The following is a 19,900-nucleotide window of genomic DNA, read 5'->3' on the forward strand; positions in this document are numbered from 1 at the left end:
CCTACCCAGGATAGCGTTAGAGAAGTTATCAGAGTAAGTGCGGAGGTGAAGCAGAGTAGATTGCTGTGTCCTGCTGAGAAGTACACAGATATAAGGACACAGTCAAACCAGGAAGGCTGCCTGCAGTTTTCATTATCAGAGAACAGTCATTGAACTCTGCTTGTTGGGCAACACTGTCCGTGAGTCGTTAGCGTGGTGCAGGCCCAGGCTGGAAGACCGGGGCAGCCTGAGCATTTCTATCGGCAGCGAGACCTGGAACTGTGAACCTCAGATGTAAGATAAGAAACACCTGGTGAGCTGCCACTGGAAAGGAGTTGGGATCCTTTGGGGGATTAGGGAAGAATGTGCAAAGGAAAGATACTATTATGAAGGAATAAAACACTTTTAAGTTTCAGACTTTCTGATGTCAAAGCTAGATCTGACTCCATTTTGTAATGGTTGGATGTGGTTCAGTGTCTTCTTTTACCCACAATGGTTTAAAAAATAGATATTACAGTTCATTGTCCAATAACCCAGAAAGACAGATGAATAAAATACTATGCCATTAATTCCTTCATCTGCATGTAGAATAGCATTTGGAGAACATGAACAAGCCTTCTGAGATGTTACCTGGTACACACTAAGTCTGTACACTAATTCAGAGGACAGTTTCTCATAAGTTATGATTGTATCACATAAACAGCTTAGCTGCTTCAGAGTAGCATGGTGGGGGCCTGGAAATTTTCAGTAGCTGAGTTGTCTCTTGTCAGTCTGTTTTAACCATAGTTCCTCTAAAGCAGACTTTTTTGGTTTGTATTTGTCTCTTTTCATCTTGATAGCCATATTCTGCTGCTTGATTTTCCATTCTCGGATTGTGTTTTACCCTGAGCCCTAATGATTCGAGGGTTATGACCCAGTGAATCAAACTGAATGGTGGTTACTCATGGAAGTTGGAGAACTCAGGAGCACTGGCTTGTGTCACTCTGTGACTCTACAATATACTAGAACCACCTCGGCAAACAGGAGGTGTGCCACAGAAGCAAGCTGAACATTTATTTTTATATCCACAGCATAAAGAGTTCTAGTCTGGTTACCTGCCTATTCTGCATAATAGCGGGATATGTAGAGAATGCCCTGTGTTAACTAGACAAGACTCTCCCTGTCTACTACGGTCGTACAATGTTCACCTTACTTTCTGTTTGTCCACATTGTAGGTGCCCATGTGACTATCACGGATCGAAAAGTAGCATTAGAATTTCTTAAGTCAAATGTTGAAGCCAACTTACCTCCCCATATCCAACCTAAGGTTGTTGTTAAGGAGCTGACTTGGGGACAAAATTTGGAAAGTTTTTCACCTGGAGAATTTGATCTCATACTTGGAGCAGATGTCATATACTTAGAAGATACCTTCACAGAGCTTCTTCAAACACTGGGACATCTCTGTAGCAGTAACTCTGTGATTCTTTTAGCTTGCCGAATCCGATACGAACGGGATAGTAACTTCTTAACAATGCTGGAGAGGCAGTTTACTGTGAGTAAGGTTCACTACGATCCTGAGAAGGACGTATACATTTACAAAGCCCAGAAGAGAATCCAGAGGGAGGACTTGTAGTGGGCAGTGTTTTCTAAGAATTGAGTGCGGCAGTTAGGGTCTTACAGCTAGAACTCTTAACAGTGTTAATGACATGGCCAACTGCAAGTCCTTCTGCTCAGAGCTGCTCAAGGAACAACTGTACTTTGTAGACAGTGCCTTGCCTCATTGCCTGTGACTGTCAGTCAGATTGGCTCACTGCTGCAAATGGACATTCGAGGTCTGGCTGGTATTCTTTCCCTGCCCTGTGTGCTCACTTGGTGAGCGGTTCCTACTGATGGAGAATGGCGTAAAAGTGTCTCTGAACTGGAGAGTCAGTTACACATTCTGGGATGAATTTTGTTTCAGTTTCTTTGTCTGCTGAATGTAAACTGATTTATTACATGTATTCTGTGAAATGTTTGTACTGTTGGAGTCTCTTGCTCTTTTTTTTTTGTGTTGGACAAGGCCTTACTCTGCAGCCCTGGGTCGGCCTGAAACTAAGCCAGGCTGACCTCAAGCTTGCAGTAGTTCTTGCAGTAATTCTCTCCCTCTGCCACTGAGTGCTGGGATTACCAGTATGTGCCATGCCACCTGGCTGACCATTTAGTTCTTAAAGCACCTTGAGATGAAGATGAGTTTTCTGGGTCTTATATCAAGAGTAAGTATATAAGCAAATAAATAAATAAAAATAAAATTTTACATTTTAAATTACCTGCTACTGTATCTATTTCTTAGGGCTTTTTGTTTGTTTGTTTTGCCTTTTAGTTTGTCAGTTTTTTAAAGTTAAATCTCATTTCTTCACAAAGGTTAGCTCCCAAGGTGCAAACTCTGTATCGTACCTATAATCACTCACTCGATTTAAGGCTCCCTGGTGGTTGCAAGCTGCTAGGAGGCCTCTTTCATTTGGCTTCCCCAGGGTCCAGTAAAAAGTGTATAACCAAGTAATCAAGGTGAATTCCAATTATAGGTAATCGATGTTTTGTAGTGCTAGTGGTCAAAACTGGGCTTTTGCAGACACTGGGCAAACACTAGCCCTGAGATTACATCCCCAGCCAGAGGTTACGAGTTTTTAAATTTTCTTTGAGCAGACTTTATGAATAAAGTTATCAATATAAGCTTCTCCTTTTACATTAAAGTTTAACTAAAAGCTCAAGCAGTTTAGAGCATAGATATTATAGCCGCACAGTGGCATTTGGTAATAGAAATTTGTTGAATAGACTGTTCAAAGTAAGACCTCATTTTTCTTTTATTAAATATTTTGGATATGAGAGTACCTGTCAATGTTGTCTTCTATACCTATTTAAAATGGTTAATTGTCATGGTCGTCTCTAGGCAAACAGAAAATTGTATGTCTGTGTGTATTAGGGTACAGAAAGTTTAAGTGGGAATGCACCCAAGATGACATCCCAAGAGGGAGAGTGAGAACAGCAGGCCTGGTATGGAGATTTTGGGTGGCAACTAGAAAAGTACTCTAATTCTTTAGAGCTGAGATTCTCTGACTGGCCTTTTACATCTATGTGTTCTGGTCATTGGCTGTTAAGGACACAATGACTGTCAGGAAATGTATTTTTTTACATAGAAATCAGAACTGTAATTCACCCAGTTACAATGAACTAAATATGAGATTTTTTAAGGTCGGTATTTTAATTAGGTGTGCCTATTTGCACATGTGTGCATATAGTACAAACAGAAGCTAGAGGTGTTGTGACCTCTGCAGCTAGAATTACAGGTTGTGAGCTGCCTGGGGGCTGGAAATTGAACTTAGTCCTCTGAAAGAGCAGGAAATGCTCTTTTCCACTGCAGCCACCTCTCTACAGCCTGGATGCTAGATTCTTTTGAGGGTAGAATCCTAACTGTTACTATTTCACACAGACTAGCCCAGGCTAACCAGGAACAACTCCTACCACCACCTCCCCAGTGATGGGGTTACAGATGTATACCATCACTCCCAGCTTGCCTGCAATCCTGTCTTAGCAGATACAGTGTATACTGGAAACAGCACACCACTGAGTTTTAGGTGGTCATAAAAGGCAGCTCAGTAACATCAGTGCATAAAAAAAAAAGGTCCATTATGATTATCTAAATGTTTCACATTATGTCTGCTTTTCTGTCCTAATTCATGTCTCAAGAAATACATTCGCAGGCTGTTAAAATAACAAAGCATACTATCAATAATGAAGTTACTTTAATGTGTATAAGATTTACCAATCAATAATCACTGCCATTTCACTAGTGTACTTTTTGCCCTGTGAGACCTGATCTCATTATATAGTCCAGCATGATCTTTAATTAAACTGATCCTCCTGTCTCAGTCTCTTGCACTTTGCTATATATCCCCAGATAATTGTTATTCTTCATTGGAAGCATTTTCTACTAGTTCTTTAACAGAACAGAACCTTAAAGTGCTCAAAACAAAATGAACAAAACCCAGATCAACACAGTATTTGTAAGTTGTGCTGGAACCCAGCACCTGACTCGAGTTAGGAGTTTCTGTTGTAACCTTTCTGCTCCTTATAACCGTCCCATAGAAAAGTAGTGTTCACCGGGCAGCGGTGGCGCATGGCTTTAATCCCAGCAATTGGGAGGCAGAGGAAGGCGGATTTCTGAGTTTGAGGCCAGCCTGGTCTACAGAGTGAGTTCCAGGACAGCCAGGACTACACAGAGAAACCCTGTCTCAAAAAAAAGAAAGAAAAAAAGTAGCGTTCATGTTCTTTACAGAACAAGGGGTGTCATTGTAGTGAGATGCTGCATTAGCAAGATAGAGGAGTGTTTTCACACTCACACTTGCACAAGCAGAATAATCTAGGCAGTCTTCAGTTGTGCCTCAATAGTTGAAGACTTGTTAACTCATAGGTTCTTAATGCTGTAAAATTGTAAATATTTCTTGGCGTAGCCAGGAAAGGGTTAAATTTAAAAATCCTGGGACAGTCTCAGCAAAAACACAAAACAAGAAAACCCAACCAACCCCAACAATAAACACTGTCTATATGGGATGCTAATTATGGGGGCAGAAGGGAAAACAGGCTACAAAAGTCTATACATATCACAGCCTTGTAGAAAACTGGTTCTGCTATTCCAGTTTTTCTTCCAAAACCAACAAAGAGACATAAAGGAAGTTAAGGGATGCAGCTCAGTGTTAGATTCCTTGCTTAGCATACTAGATAGAACCCAGGGTTCCATTCCGGCAGAGATGGAGGATGTGGTACAACACTGGACTAGTATGAACAGGTACTAGGTATAACTCCAGTGTTATAGAAACGTGTTTAATGAAGAAAGCTAGACACAAAGTCATACACACATTATGATTCCATTTATTTGAAAATGCTAAATTCACAGAAAGCAGATTGTGGGTTGTCAGAGGCAGGAGGAAAAAGTGGGAAGATAACCATTTAATAGGTGTAGGATTTTATCCAGATGATGGAAATGTTTCTGAACTGCATAGAAATGGTGGTTGCTCAACTATATGATTTTATCAATTAAAAAGCAAAAATAATATTCATTCCTGGAAATGAGCCTGCCTTTCACTCAATGTTAGTCCTAATCTGGAGAATGCTTAAAATGTGAAGAAATTTCAGTATCAGGCAAGGTGGCATGGAAGAACAGTGCTTTCCTGGGCATGACAGTCAACTTAATTGAAAGTGATACCACTTAGGACAAGGAAAACGCCTGAAGGGACAGATTTGGAGGGGAAATTTGTTGTTTGGGACCTGTTTTTCCCTGTAAATGTAACAAATACATGAAAGTCTAGAATTCATTGTAGAGGAAAGGAATACCAACTATACATAAAGTTATATTCTTGGAGGAATGTCTTAGATTTTGAGAAGTTCTTTTCTTCTATCACTCTTGTTCCTAGGTCCTCAAATGAATGTCAAGTGACAGCCACACAAAGATAGGCATTATGGACTTTCCAGAGGCTCAATAGCTTAAAAAGATGATTACAGGACTGAACTGCTTGGCACAACTCTGGTTTACATCTCTTGCCCTCATAAAATTGACACCATCCTTTCAGGTCATACGTTGTGTGTGTGTGTGTGTGTGTGTGTGTGTGTGTGTGTGTGTGTGTGTGTGTGTGAGACTATGTAGCTCTGGCTGTCCTGGAACTATGTAGACCAGGCTGGCCTCTTGTCTCCCAAATCCTGGGATTAAAGGTATGTGCCACCATGCCAGCTTCCATTTTTTCACTCTTAAAATATGTCTAATTCAGTAAGTGTGGTTGCTCTGCAGAAAGGAGAAACAGGAAATCCATGTGACCTGAGCTTCAAGACCACATCTGACAATGTTGAAAGACAGTATACAGTTTAGGAGTAAGTTCCTAAATTCCAGAACTTCATAATATTATAGGGATCTTATTGTTAGTTCTTCGACAATAATAGCTACATCCACCCCAGGATTTCCTTGTTCATACTCTTCCCACCTTCCCCACAGGCTCTCCACCAGATAGCCCAACCTAGCTTCTGGTTCTGCCTCCTGTGTTCCTGAGTCTGGGATTAAAAGGGCATACTATTGTACCCACCTTCCTTTTGCATTTTATACAACCACATAATTCAGAATAAAGGTGATCCGAGTTGTTATTGTTCTTTCAGGGCATGCACACACTTCCTAACTGTAAGCTGCTGGACATGTGTCCATTAGTTACTCAACAGGAAAACTGTACTTGGGAGTTTTAGATCACTGCTCAACCTTACTGAAAAGCTGCTAAAAATAATTCAGTAAAATTGAGTGTTTAGATGTATTGTGTGAATCAGTTTTCTGTTGCTAAGCATTACAAGCTTGTGATTATTCAATGCAATCTTTGCTCATTTAACAAAATAAACTCAAGTCCAAGAAAATGAGAGTAAATAAATACTAGCTGTGTGTGTGTGTGTGTGTGTGTGTCTGTCTGTCTGTCTCTGTCTGTCTCCCAGGCCCAAAAAAGAGACTCTACAGAGTTTTTAAAAGCATGTTTATGTGACTGCACACGAATGTCTGTGTAAAAAGGGCGTCATGACAGTTGATACCACAAAGATTACAGTAAGAAAAGCACTTTATGACAATATTTCACAAATTCACAAGGATCACTTTAATATACAAAGTAACTGCTACCATTCTGAACACAAAGCAGCCAGTATGTACATAGTGTTAATAAAATGCATGGTGTCTTGGTACTTTTATTCTTTACACATAAAACACAAAAAGATTTAGGTAAAAAATTTAAACAGGGACGTTTCTAGATTGTGGGGAAAGTTACTAGAAATGTATTTCCCTTCTCATAGTTATTAGTACTCTACTCCAATAGGAGCATCCGCATTAAAGCTGACACCCTGTTTTGTGCTGACAGTTCTGGGGAGGAATTCTCTACTCCAGTACTCAAGGAAAAACCAAAAAGCCAAATACCATCTGGGACTTCCCTGGTTATTTTGTTTTTCAAGAGTTTCAAGTGACATGTCTAAGTTGGAAATGATCCTTTCCACTGGGGCATTATAACCGATGTGTACAGATCAGTTGAAGACAGCTTTACACAGAAAACTGCTAACTAGAACACTTCTTCACCATCCTAATAAATCTACACACACAGAAAAATGTTGACAAAATTTCCCACTTTTAATATAAATAATTTTATTACATACACATTGAAGTGGCACCTGGGTAAAAATACGTCTATAAAGCACTTACCAGTTCAATTTTAAAAAACATAAGAAAATAAAACTTCCCAAATATAATAAATCATTTCATGTGGCCAACATAGATTATGATCTGCAGTGATCTTTCTTCCTTACTGATTTTTTTCAACATCTCAGACTTACTCTTATCTCTTGAGATGTCCCTTAAACAGAAGTTTAGAAATGCTGTACTTCTATGGGCAAGTAGTAAATCATGCCTGGGAAGTAGGAGTCTCCTACTGTTTGACCCTTCTCAGATTCTTCCTGGATTACTCATCTTCCTTTACTTGCTGGTAACAATCTAACGTTTACCCAGCTGGGACTCGCCCCACCGCAGCAGTGGACAGGCCCGCGTATCATCAGCTCTGCCTGCTCTCATACTGCCAACTCGCTCCCCAAACTTGGCTCTTTTTTTTTTTTTTTTTTAATTTTTCTTTTTTTAAAAAATAAATTTCAAGCTAAAACACCTGAAATATAATTCCTCCATTCAAATGTTATCTGGTCCTTGTTAAAGTTTGTCTGCCCCTGAGGACATATACAAAGACTTAAAAGTACATTCACTAATCAGTAAGCACCATGAGCGAGGCAGCCGGAACTTCAGCACCCTGTTTGATTTGTTTGAAATTCTTCCATACTGACTCAACTTCATGATACCTTCAACCCCTCAAGGATCATATGCCTCTCTTGGCCATTGATTCTAGAAAGTCAAGGAAACCAGTTCCTAGTACATAACAGTGACTGTTAACTTAAAAAGTCAACATTATTAACATTGAAAGTAATCAAGACACACACAAGCCACCCCAAACTCTAGTTGTGCTTTGTACATCTCAGTGAACAAGTTTATTCTAGAATGATTCACCTACAGGGCTAACAAAGCATACTTTACTCCCCTCAGTCGGAAACCAGTCAAGTTTAGGCAGCATTTCTCGGAAGTTAACAAAGCCAAATTAAAATGATTTAGTAACAGCGATTACATGGTTTCCCATGATGACAATAAATTAATTGCTTTAACAAGGTTTATAATCTTCTGAAATTTTTTTGGCATACTCTACATAGAACTAATGTTGAAGTGAGGATGAAATTTAAAATTCTAAGTACTTATTTTTCCTTCAGTATTAGTCAAATCTAATTCCCAGGTATTTAGCTTTTATAACATGCTTAAGGCTAGCTATGATACTGTATCAGTGAAAAGCTTCCACGAAGGAGTCATGATTTGAAGAGGAGGAAGACAAAGGGTCAGCTGAGAACTCACTGATGAGGAATTTCCCAAGTTGCTGATACCCAAACTGGGTCATTAAAAAAAGTGCAAGTTACACCGAACATTTACAAAGAATTCATGTAAATACAACCCCAAGTAAATATACAACCTTTGTATTGGGCCCCGAGGAATGATATGCCAATAGTTTTCAGTGTTACAAAGGCAAAACAAAAGCCTCTGGAAGGAACTGAAAATGAAGCAGCTACTGGTAGAGAAACCAATTTGTGTTACTAGCTGACTGGAGTTGACAGAGAATTAAAGCCTTCTAAACAGGAAAGTCAACATTTAGATTGAAGTCACTTCAAGTAAGTAAAAGCATTCTGGGTTATATAAATGTTTGTTTCTAAGCCCCAATATCTGTATGATTCCATGTCACTCTAAATGGTTGGAAACAGTAGGAGGAGTCCTGAGAAACAGACCAACTTGAGCCAAGAGGCCTTCTGACTGGACAGCCTGCTTGACTGGTTTTGTGCTTTAGACACTAGCACTGCTTGCTGACCTACCATCATAACACATCTTGACAAAAATCTCTGTTCAAATTAAACACCAGAAGTCTTTGTCCAAAATGATTCTTGAAACAAGTCTCAAAAGCTGTTTTCAAATTTTTTTTTTAACCAATTTTATAGCTGCCAGAAACAAAGCAGGGAGAAAAAATAAGCTTTGGGGTTTAGGAGTTTTCAAGTGACTGGTAACATACTCAAAAGCATCAAGCCAAACAACAACCACCAAAAAAACCTAATAAAAAACTGGAAGAAAAGAGAAAACCCAGTTGTGAGTGCTGGAGTAATACAGTCACTGAAACACCAGAAGAGATGCGGAGAATGCACAGGAGAGTGGGATCTCATCTGACCTCAATACACTGTAACTAACACTCAGCATTCCTGACATAACAGCTCTCAGAGCATTTAGATGATATACTGTATGTATGTATATATGTACACATATATTACAAAATGCCACTTCCCCACCCACTCTATAACATCTAACAAGCACAGCACCTAGGACAATATGATGGTTGCTAATATGGTACTTGCTTTTGATAAAGAACTGAAATTGTATCTCATATCAATTTTTTAAATATGAACATATTGGATCTAGCCCTTTCTAAACCATTTTTCAGTTAAACACTATCAAAGCTTGAAAACTCAGAAGAGTAATATATCAAAAATAAACCCCTCCCCATTTCATTTTTATTAGAGTTAATCTGTCCTATAGATAAAAGTGCCACTATATATGCAAAGTGAGCAATACCAAACTTGCTATTTTCTAGGCAAATCAGTAGCATATGTACAAATTCCTATGACATTTTCATTTCCTTTTGGCCAATATGAAGAGAAAAACATTACCAGTAATGTGGCCACATACAATCTTGGATATAAGAGTTTTTAAAAAAATTATGTCATTTTCTTAAGAAAGATTCTCCACGTAGCTCAAAAACAAGTTTGTTTTTTTTTTTTCTAATTCTCATATTTAAAAAAAAAATCCAGCTTGCATTAAAGAGGCTTGATTTCTTTCTGTATGAACTGAAATTTCAAAGTCAGATTTCATACCACCATATATTTCTCACATTATTAAGTAACTGGTATCAAACTACCAATACAGTCATTCTCCAAGCATAAAGGCCCAGGCCTCTTTAATTAATATCCATCCAAGTAGTAAGTAAACTGCCTTAGTCTCTAAAGGGTTAAGGAGACCACCAATTTCCTCATTATGTAGAAAGTCTCAACTTTTGAAGACAGACACTTACAAAGTACAACTTATACACACTAGGCAAATTTTCCACTTGTGACATTTAAAATGCTCAATCTGACATTCTGACTTAATATGAAGTAATTCCAGTTTGTTGACAGATTTATGATTCTGCTTCATTTGTTTCACCAAGTTTAACAAATGATACATCTACATGCTGGTACAGACAGTTTTTATGCTATCTCTTTCCCAGTAAGCTCAGCAGGACAAACATCAAACTTTAGTCGTTTGAAAGCCTTCTGGAGAATCTGGTGAACTGTCCAGACATAAGGATTATTACATCACTCAACTCTTAGAATGATGTTCCTTCACAAACTGTTCATCCTTGAAAAAAGACAATGGTTTGTTACAAACAACATATAACAGTTACAGACAGCAACCTAAAGTCTAATTTTAAAAATGGGCCAAACATCTTACGCTCATACATATACTGATAGTAACTTTCCTAATATCTTAAAGCAAATATAAAACACCCTTCTGAGCCTGAGTTCTTCCTCAAACATGAAGTAATCTAACATGCCAGCCTCCACTGTCCTCCTATTTGTCTTTTAAAGAGCTAACTCTTAGATTTTATCATGTTTACTGGAAAAAAAAATTACTAAGTATTGTCAGAAACGCCGTTACACGTAAATGCAGACTACGAGAGAAGACTTACGTAGGGAGCATCTTTAGAAACAGAACAGCTGGAGGACAGTTCAAGTAGTACCACCTTTTTTGGGAGAAAAAAAGTGTTTTGCAAAATATTATACCATAGCACACACTCCAATGCCTGAAGAAAATTACTTTTCTTGTGTGCATTTTATATGTTTTAGAAGTACATCCTTGTAACTTCTTTGACTTAAAAAAATTCCAAGAGATTTTCTGATAAAAATATGTGAATATAGAAAAGTTTGTCAATTTAGTACTTTCTAAGGGCAATCACTTTGCTTGGACATCTTGAAAACATTCCTGTTGGTTGCACAGCATAAATGCAACAGTGAGTTAGAAATAGCTTTTCAGGTGAATGAGTGACAGTATAAGGATTTTGAAAGCAAGGATAAAAGTTTTTATTTATTAAAAACCTTATTATATAACTCAAGGAGTTGGCTTCTGGGCCAGCACCTGTTCGTTAAGATTTAGTACTAACCAAAATAAGCTTCATATATACTATGATTTTAACTTAGCTCAAAATTCAATACTATGCTTTCCATTCAGTTGGTTACTTCTTTTAATGTATTCATATTGCTGAACACATAGAAATGAATTAAGAAGCAACAACTGCCCTATAGAAGAGCTGTAGCTAATACCAAATGCTTCTCAGAACCAAGGACAACCTGTTGTCAGCACTGAAGAAAAGAACATACATAGAAAGTTTACTCCTCAACATCACACTAAGATCCTTATTTAAAGGGTGTCTTTAATAGTTTTACATAATTCACAATGAAAGTGTAAAAACATCAATTTGGCAATCAACATTTCTTCATTGCACCTTACTTACTTTCCTTATGTGTCCCACACATTACGTCAGCTCAGGAGGCTGGGTAACTGTCCCTAAGGCAATCATGGAGCTCAGCCCAAACCTTGAAGTCATTAAAAAGAAAGAAAACAACAAAACAAACCGAAAACAAAAATAAGAAAGCCAAGATTTCATTTTCCTCGTTTCCCCCAACAATTTACAAATAAGCAAATGATTACTTCTTGAGGGTGGTGGAGACGGAGGGCAGAAGTCTCTTCATGATTCCTGGCGCTGCACATTTCTTGAGGGCAGAAGTGGAAGTAGTTGTTGGAACATTCACAGTTTAATGCAAAAGCAGAAATGAATGAGATTCTGTAGTTGCTTTCAGGCAGTTTTGCGCATAGAAAAAAAGAAATGTTTAGAAAATAAATGTTTATTTGTCTTTCTGGTTGTGGCCAATCCAGTCCATTCTCCACCATAACAGGTGAAATTTTAAATCCCAAATTAATCTGATTTGTGGCAGTAAAGGTCCTTAAGTGCTTTTAGCTCCTCAATCAATGTTTTGTTTTGGTTCTCAAGCACTGCCACTCTGTTCTCTAAACATTTGACATATTCTTTCTTCTTTCTACGACATTCTCGTGCTGCTTCCCTAAAAATAAAAAACACATAACATTTATGTTCATAAACTCCATTCCACTAATTTTAGAACAGAATGTTTTCTAGAGAAACAGCAGAAATAAGCAAAAGTTCAGTATTATACATACAATAAATGCTCAAAAAATGATGTCGAAATTGCCTGATGGCGTGGCTCATTGGTAATGCCCCTTGTTGCTAAGCTGAACAGCCTGAGTTCAAGCCCTGAATCCCACATGGTTGAAGGGGAGAACCTACTTCTTCTTTACTTACCTGCTCCCTTACATGTGCACATGCACTATGTAAAAAACATATTCTGTCAATAACCTAAAAGTAGCTCAGGAGGCAAAGTGCTACACGCACTAGCAGTGGACTGGATTCATATGCCTAGCACCCTAACAAATGCCAACAACCCTGAGGCCTCTGTGCCCCCTCCTGCCCCCATCCCCTTACCTCTCCCTGCATTCCTCCAAGTCTAGTCCCTCAGTCTCATCCCCAACTCCGTAGAAGACTACTTCTTGTGACTTCTCACTCTGGCCTCATTCCCAGGGGTCTCAGCAGATCCTGGCGGATACCCTGCTTTGTTCCCCCTGTGTACCCACTCCCAGGACCATCCGAGATCAACTATGTGTCAGATCCCAGAAGAGTCTCCTTCTAGGCAACATAGAGCAACCACACTCTCCTAAGAACCAGAGAGCAACAGAAACCAAGGAATAAATCATGCTCACAACAAACACAAGATCAGATATCAACACCTAGAATTATTGTTCTCAAACCAGATGCCTAGATATCAGCATAAAAATAGTAACAGCCAGGACAATGTACCCGATAGGGCCCAGTAAACCTACCAGAGCAGCCCTTGAGTACTGTAACATAGCTGAAACACAAGAAAAAGATTTTAAAATAGCCTTTATCAATACGATAGAGGGCCTTAAAGAAGAAATGAACGACCCCTTAAAGCCATCCATGAAGTCACACACATGCAGTGGAATGGAAGGGATACAACAGCTCAAAGCCTAAAAGTGGAAACAGAATCAATTAAGGAAACCCAAACTGAGGAAAATCTGCAAATAAAAACTTTAAAACTTGAACAGGAACCACAGAGGCAAGCCACTCCAGCAAAATACAAAGATGATGAGAGAGTCTCAGGTTTTAAAGACAGGACAGAAGAAATTTATCAGTTAAAATGTTAAATCTAAAAATTTCTGGCAAAAGATATCCTAGAAATACGCGACACCATCAAATCTAAAAATAACAGGAGGACAGGAAGCATAAGAAACCCAGATCAGCGGTTTCCATCTGGGCCCTGGAGCTGACCCTGTGCCAAAACTATCAGCACCCCAATCCCACCTGGAGAAAGCTAGTCTCCCCAGAGTGCTGGCAAACCTAAGATCACAGGTGAGACCACTATTATGGCCTCAATACCATGCCCAAGTGGGACCCACCTGGAGCCCACAGGACCCAGGAAGGAAGAGCAGTTGGGAACATGATCGTCCGCACACAGAGCTGACCCTGTGCCGCAGCTATTCATACTCCAATCCCGCCCCCAGACAGCTTGTCTCCCAGGAGTGCCGACACACCTAAGACCACAGGCTCATAGGCAGGACAAGCTCCAGTTAGAGACAGCAAGACCAACTAATACCAGAGATAACCAGCTGGCGAGAGGCAAGAGCAAGAACATAAGCAACAGAAACCAAGGCTACTTGGCATCATCAGAACCCAGTTCTCCCACCACAGCAAGCCCTGGATACCCCAACACACCAGAAAAGCAAGATTCTGATTTAAAATCACATCTCATAATGATGATAGAGGACTTTTAAAAGGACATAAGCAAATCCCTTAAAGAAATACAGGAGAACACAGGTAAACAGGTAGAAGCCCCAAAAGAGGAAACACAACTAAACAGGTGAAGGAATTGAACAAAACCATCCAGGATCTAAAAATGGAAATAGGAACAATAAAGAAATCACAGAGGAAGACAACCCTGGAGATAAAAAAATCTAGGAAAGAGATCAGGAGTCATACATACAAGTATCACCAACAGAATACAAGAGATAGAAGAGAGAATCTCAGGTATAGGAGACACCATAGAAAACATTGACACAACAGTCAAAGAAAATGTAAATGCAAAAAGCTCCTAACCCAAAACATCCAGAAATCTAGGACACAATGAATAGAAGACAGACATTCCCAACTCAAAGGGCCATTAAACATCTTCAACAAAATTATATAAGAGAACTTCCCTAACCTAAAGAGATGACCATAAACATATAAGAAGCTTACAGAACCTCAAATAGATTGAACCAGAAAAGAAATTCCTCCTGTCACATAATAATCAAAACACCAAATACACAGAACAAGGAAATAATATTGGAAGCAGTAAGAGAAAAAGGTCAAGTAAAATATAAAGGCAGACCTATCAGAAATATGACAGACTTCTAGACTCTAAAAGCCAGAAGATCCTGGGCAGATGTCATACAGACCCTGAGAGAACACAAATGCCAGCCCAGGCTACTATACTCAGCAAAACTCTCAATTACCATAGATGATGAAACCAAGAAATTCCATGACTGTTGGGCCTTGGACAAGGTAACTCCATTTAACTTGCCACCTTCAGTCATGTAGCACACAGGTAGAGGGCATGATTAACAAGTCTCCACCTCCAGAGATTAAAATATTAATGAGTTATCTAAAGGTGTGTGGGGGCGCTAATTAAGTCACCCCTCCCCTTTCCTCCCTCCCTCCCTATAAAAAGTCAGGGGAGCCTGGCTTTTGGGGGGAAGTGCATACTATCTATACCCATTCACCACGCCATGAACAATAAAAGCTTTGGGAAACTCCACGTGTCCCCTGGGTCTGCCACTGCCAGGTTCCCAGCCTTTGGAACCTTGAACTGCAGCCGCGAGCCTGCGGTGGCTGTGTGAATGTGGGACCTTCCTCCTCCGGTGGTGTGGGAAGCCCGCCGGGACCCCGGACCGCTGTGGGACCCCACTGCTGGACTCCCTCCCACCTAGAGGTCCCCCCCCCCACACACACATGACAAACACATTTAACAATATCTTTCCACAATCCAGCCCTATAAAGGATCATAGATGGAAAACTCCAACACAAGGAAGGAAACTACACCTAAGAAAAAGCAAGAAAGTAATCTGTCAACAAACCTAAAAGAAGATATCCACACAAACATAATTCCACCTCTAACAACAGAAATAATAGGAAGCAACAATCACTGGTCTTTAATATCTCTTAACATCAATGGACTCAATTCCCCAATAAAAAGACAGACTAACAGACTGAATACATAAACAAGACCGAGTATTTTGCTGCATACAGGAAATGTACCTCAGTGACAAAGACAGACACTACTCAGAATAAAAGGATGGAAAAAAAAAAAACATTTTGCAAAAAATGGTCCCAAGAAACAAGCTGGAGTAGCCATTTTAATATTGAATAAAATCGACTTTCAACCAAAAGTTATCAAAAAGGATGAGGAAGGACATTTCATACTCATCAAAGGAAAATCTACCAAGATGAACTCTCAATTCTGAACATCTATGCCCCAAATGCAAGCGCACCCATATTCATCAGAGAAATTTTGCTAAAACTCAAGGCACACACTGAACTTCACATATTGATAGTGGAAGACTTCTAACACCCAACTCTCAGCAATGGACAGATCATGGAAACGGAAACTAAACAGAGACAAAGTAATACTAACAGAAGTGAAGAACCAAGGATTTAACAGCTATCTACAGAACATTTCATGCTAAAACAAAAGAATATACCTTCTTCTGAGCACCTCATGGTATTTTCTCCAAAATTGACCATATAATTGGTCAGAAAAGAGGCCTCAACAGATACAAGAAGATTGAAATAATCTCATGCATCCTATTAGATCACCACAGACTAAGGCTAGTCTTCAATAACGACAAAATAAGGTCCACATATTCATGGAAGCTGAATAATGCCCTACTCAATGATAATTTGATCAGGGAAGAAATAAAGAAATAAAAAAAATAGTAAAATAAAGACTTTCTAGAATTTAAGAAAAATGAAGGCACAATATATCCAAACTGATGATACAGACACAATGAAAGCAGTGCTATAAGAGGAAAACTCGTAGCTCTAAGTGCCTCCATAAAGAAACTGGAGAGAGCATACACTAGTAGCTTGACAGCACATCTGAAAGCTCTAGAACAAAAAGAAGCAAATACACCCAAGAGGAGTAGAAGGCAGGAAATAATCAAACTCAGGGCTGAAATCAACCAAGTAGAAACAAAAAGAACTATACAAAGTATCAACAAAACTAGGAGCTGGTTCTTTGAGAAAATCAACAAAATAGATAAACCCTTAGCCAGACTAACTAGATGGCACAGAGACAGTATCCAAATTAATAAAATCAGAACTGAAAAGGGAGACGTAACAACAGAAACCAAAGAAATTTAAAAACAAAATTATCAGATCCTACTACAAAAGCCCATACTCAACAAAACTGGAAACTCTGAATGAAATGGATAATTTTCTAGACAGATACTAGATACCAAAGTTAAATCAGGATCAGATAAGCCATCTAAACAGTCCCAAAACCCTTAATGAAACAGAAGCAGTCGTTAAAAGCCTCCCAACCAAAAAAGTCCCAGGACCAGATGGTTTTAGTACAGAATTCTATCAGACCTTCAAAGAAGACTTAATACCCATACTCTTCAAGCTATTCCACAAAATAGAAACAGAAGGAACACTGCTTAATTCGTTTTATGAAGCCACAGTTACACTGATACCAAAACCACACAAAAATCAAAGAGAGAACGTCAAACCAATTTCCCTTATGAATATCGATGCAAAAATACTCAATAAAATTTTCTCAAACCGAATCCAAGAACACATCAAAAACAATCATTCACCATGATCAAGTAGGCTTCATCCCAGGGATGCAGGGATAGTTTAATATACGGAAATCCATCACTGTAATCCACTATATAAACAAACTCAAAGGAAAAAAAAACACACACACATGAACATCTCATTAGATGCTGAAAAAGTATTTGAAAAAAATTCAATGCCCCTTCATGTTAAAAGTCTTAGAAGAACAGGAATTCAAGGCCCATACTAAACATAGTAAAAGCAATGTACAACAAACCAGTAGCCAACATCAAACTAAATGGAGAGAAACTTCAGGCAATCTCACTAAAATCAGGGACTAGACAAGGCTGCCCACTCTCTCCCAACCTATTTAATATATTACTTAATATATATATTATTAATATATAATTAATATATATTAATAATATATAATATATTTAATATATTACTATTTAATATAGTACTGGAAGTCCTAGACAGAGCATTTAGACAATAAAATTAGAGGTCAAAGGGATACAAACTGGAAAGGAAGAAGTCAAAATATCACTATTTGCATATATAGATATGATACTATACTTAAGTGACCCCAAAAATTCCACCAGATAACTACTAAACCTGATAAACAACTTCAACCAAGTGGCTGGATATAAAATTAACTCAAATCAGTAGCCTTCCTCTCAAAGAATAAGCTAGTTGAGAAAGAAATTAGGGAAATGACACCCTTCACAGTAGCCACAAATAATATAAAATATCTTGGTGTGACTCTAACCAAGCAAGTGAGAGATCTGTACAGCAAGAACTTCAACTCTCTGAAGAAAGAAATTGAAGATCTCTGAAGATGGAAAGATCTCCCATGCTCATGGATCGGCACGATTAACATAGTAAAAATGGCCATCTTACCAAAAGCAATCTACAGATTCAATGCAATCTCTATCAAAATTCCAACTCAATTCTTCACAGAGACAGAAAGAATAATTCTCAAATTCATTTGGAACAACAAAAAACTCAGGATAGCGAAAACTATTCTTAACAATAAGAGAACTTCTAGGGGAATCACCATCCCTGACCTCAAGTTCTACTACAGAGCAATGGTAATAAAAACTGCATGGTATTGGTACAGAGACAGGCAGGAAGATCAGTGGAATAGAATTGAAGACCCAGAAATGAACCACACACCTATGGTCACTTGATCTTTGACAAAGAAGCTAAAACTGTCCAGTGGGAAAAGGACAGCGTTTTCAACAGATGGTGCTGGCTTAAGTATAGAAGAATGTAAATTGACCCGTTCTTATCTCCTTGTACAAAGCTCAAGTCCAAGTGGATCAAAGACCTCCACGTAAAACAGGACACACTGAATCTATTAGAAAAGAAAGTAGGAAAGAGCCTTGAACAAATCAGCACAGGAGAAAATTTCCTGAACAGACCACCAATGGCCCAGGCTCTAATATCTAATAATGGGATCTCATAAAATTGAAAAGCTTCTGTAAGGCAAAGGACAGTGTCATCAGGACAAAATGGCAACCTACAGATTGGGAAAAAATCTTTACCAATCTTACATCTGATAGAAGGCTAATATTCAATCTATACAAAGAACTCAACTTCAGAGAACCAAATAACCGTACTGAAAGTGGGGTACAGGGCTAAATAAGGAATTCTCAACTGAGGAGTCTTGCTCAGCCAAGAAGCACCTATACAAATGCTCAACATCCTTAGTCATCAGGGAAATGCAAATCAAAACAACCCTGAGATACCACCTCATACCAGTCAGAATGGCTAAGATCAAAAACTCAGGTGACAGTAGATGCTGGTGAGGATGTGGAGAAGGAGGAATACTCCTTCATTGTTGGTGGTATTGTAAGCTGGTACAATCACTCTGGCGAGTCCTCAGAAAACTGGACATAGCATTACCTGAGGATCCAGCTATACTACTCCTGGGCATATACCCAGAAGATGCTCCAACATAACAAGGACATATGCTCCACTATGTTCATAGCAGCCTTATTTATAATAGCCAGAAGCTGGAAAGAACCCAGATGTCCCTCAAGAGAGGAATGGGTACAGAAAATGTAGTATTTACACAATGGAGTACTATTCAGCTATTAAAAACAATGACTTCATGAAATTTACTGGCAAATGGATGGAACTAGAAAGTATCATCCTGAGTGAGGTAACCCAGTCACAAAACAATGCACATGGTATGTACTCACTGATAAGTGGATATTGGGAAAAAAGCTCGGAATACCCACAATACAACTTACAAATACATGAAGCTCAAGAAGAACGAAGACCAAAGTGTGGATGCTTAGTCCTACTTAGAAGGGGAAACAAAATAATCAGAGGTTGAGGGTGGGAGGGACCTGGGAGGAAGAACGGATAGGAGAGGAAGGGGGGGGCAGGAGGAGATGGAGGAGATGTATAGAGGGTCAAGAAATTGAACAGAGGTGTGTAGCAATGGGGGATGGAGAATAGGGGTAGCCCACGTAAAGTCCTAGATGCCAGGAAAGCAAGAGGCTCCCAGTACCTAGTGGGGGATGAAATTAGCTGAAATACCCAACAAAGGGGAAAGAGAACCTGTAGAGACCATATGGAAAGGTTAGGCATGGCCCCTGGTTGAGGGATGGGACCCTCAACCAAAAACCTCTCAAAAATTTGAACCCAGAATCGCTCCTGTCTAAAGGAAATACAGGGACAAAGAGTGGAGCAGAGACTGAGGGAAAGGCCTTCCAGAGACTGCCTGAATGAATCCACCTGGGGATTCATCCCATATGGGGTCA

General features: G+C 39.1%; 2 protein-coding genes across 15 annotated transcripts in view; one reads left to right on the forward strand and one right to left on the reverse strand.

The window, feature by feature from the left end:
• Mettl21a (methyltransferase 21A, HSPA lysine) overlaps window positions 1-6,371 on the forward strand; it is an 81,940-nt gene extending 75,569 nt beyond the window's left edge. For 4 of the 5 annotated variants that reach the window (XM_076931787.1, XM_034497138.2, XM_034497136.2 and 1 more), the window contains one exon: window positions 1,194-5,364. In XM_076931787.1, the coding sequence (XP_076787902.1) occupies window positions 1,194-1,591 (398 nt within the window). In that variant the 3' untranslated portion in view covers window positions 1,592-5,364. Of the gene's footprint in view, window positions 1-1,193; window positions 5,365-5,405 lie in introns of those variants that run through there. The other variant, XM_076931789.1, reaches the window with a different exon arrangement.
• A 106-nt stretch (window positions 6,372-6,477) lies between these two features.
• Window positions 6,478-19,900, reverse strand: part of Creb1 (cAMP responsive element binding protein 1) — a 66,316-nt gene continuing 52,893 nt past the window's right edge. For 6 of the 10 annotated variants that reach the window (XM_076931784.1, XM_076931783.1, XM_034497340.2 and 3 more), the window contains one exon: window positions 6,478-12,282. In XM_076931784.1, the coding sequence (XP_076787899.1) occupies window positions 12,138-12,282 (145 nt within the window). In that variant the 3' untranslated portion in view covers window positions 6,478-12,137. The remainder of the gene's footprint in view (window positions 12,283-19,900) is intronic. The other 4 variants (XR_013109502.1, XR_013109503.1, XR_013109501.1 and 1 more) reach the window with 4 other exon arrangements.

This window comes from Arvicanthis niloticus, chromosome 3 (genome assembly GCF_011762505.2).
Source record: "Arvicanthis niloticus isolate mArvNil1 chromosome 3, mArvNil1.pat.X, whole genome shotgun sequence".
Taxonomy (NCBI): Eukaryota; Metazoa; Chordata; class Mammalia; order Rodentia; family Muridae; genus Arvicanthis; species Arvicanthis niloticus.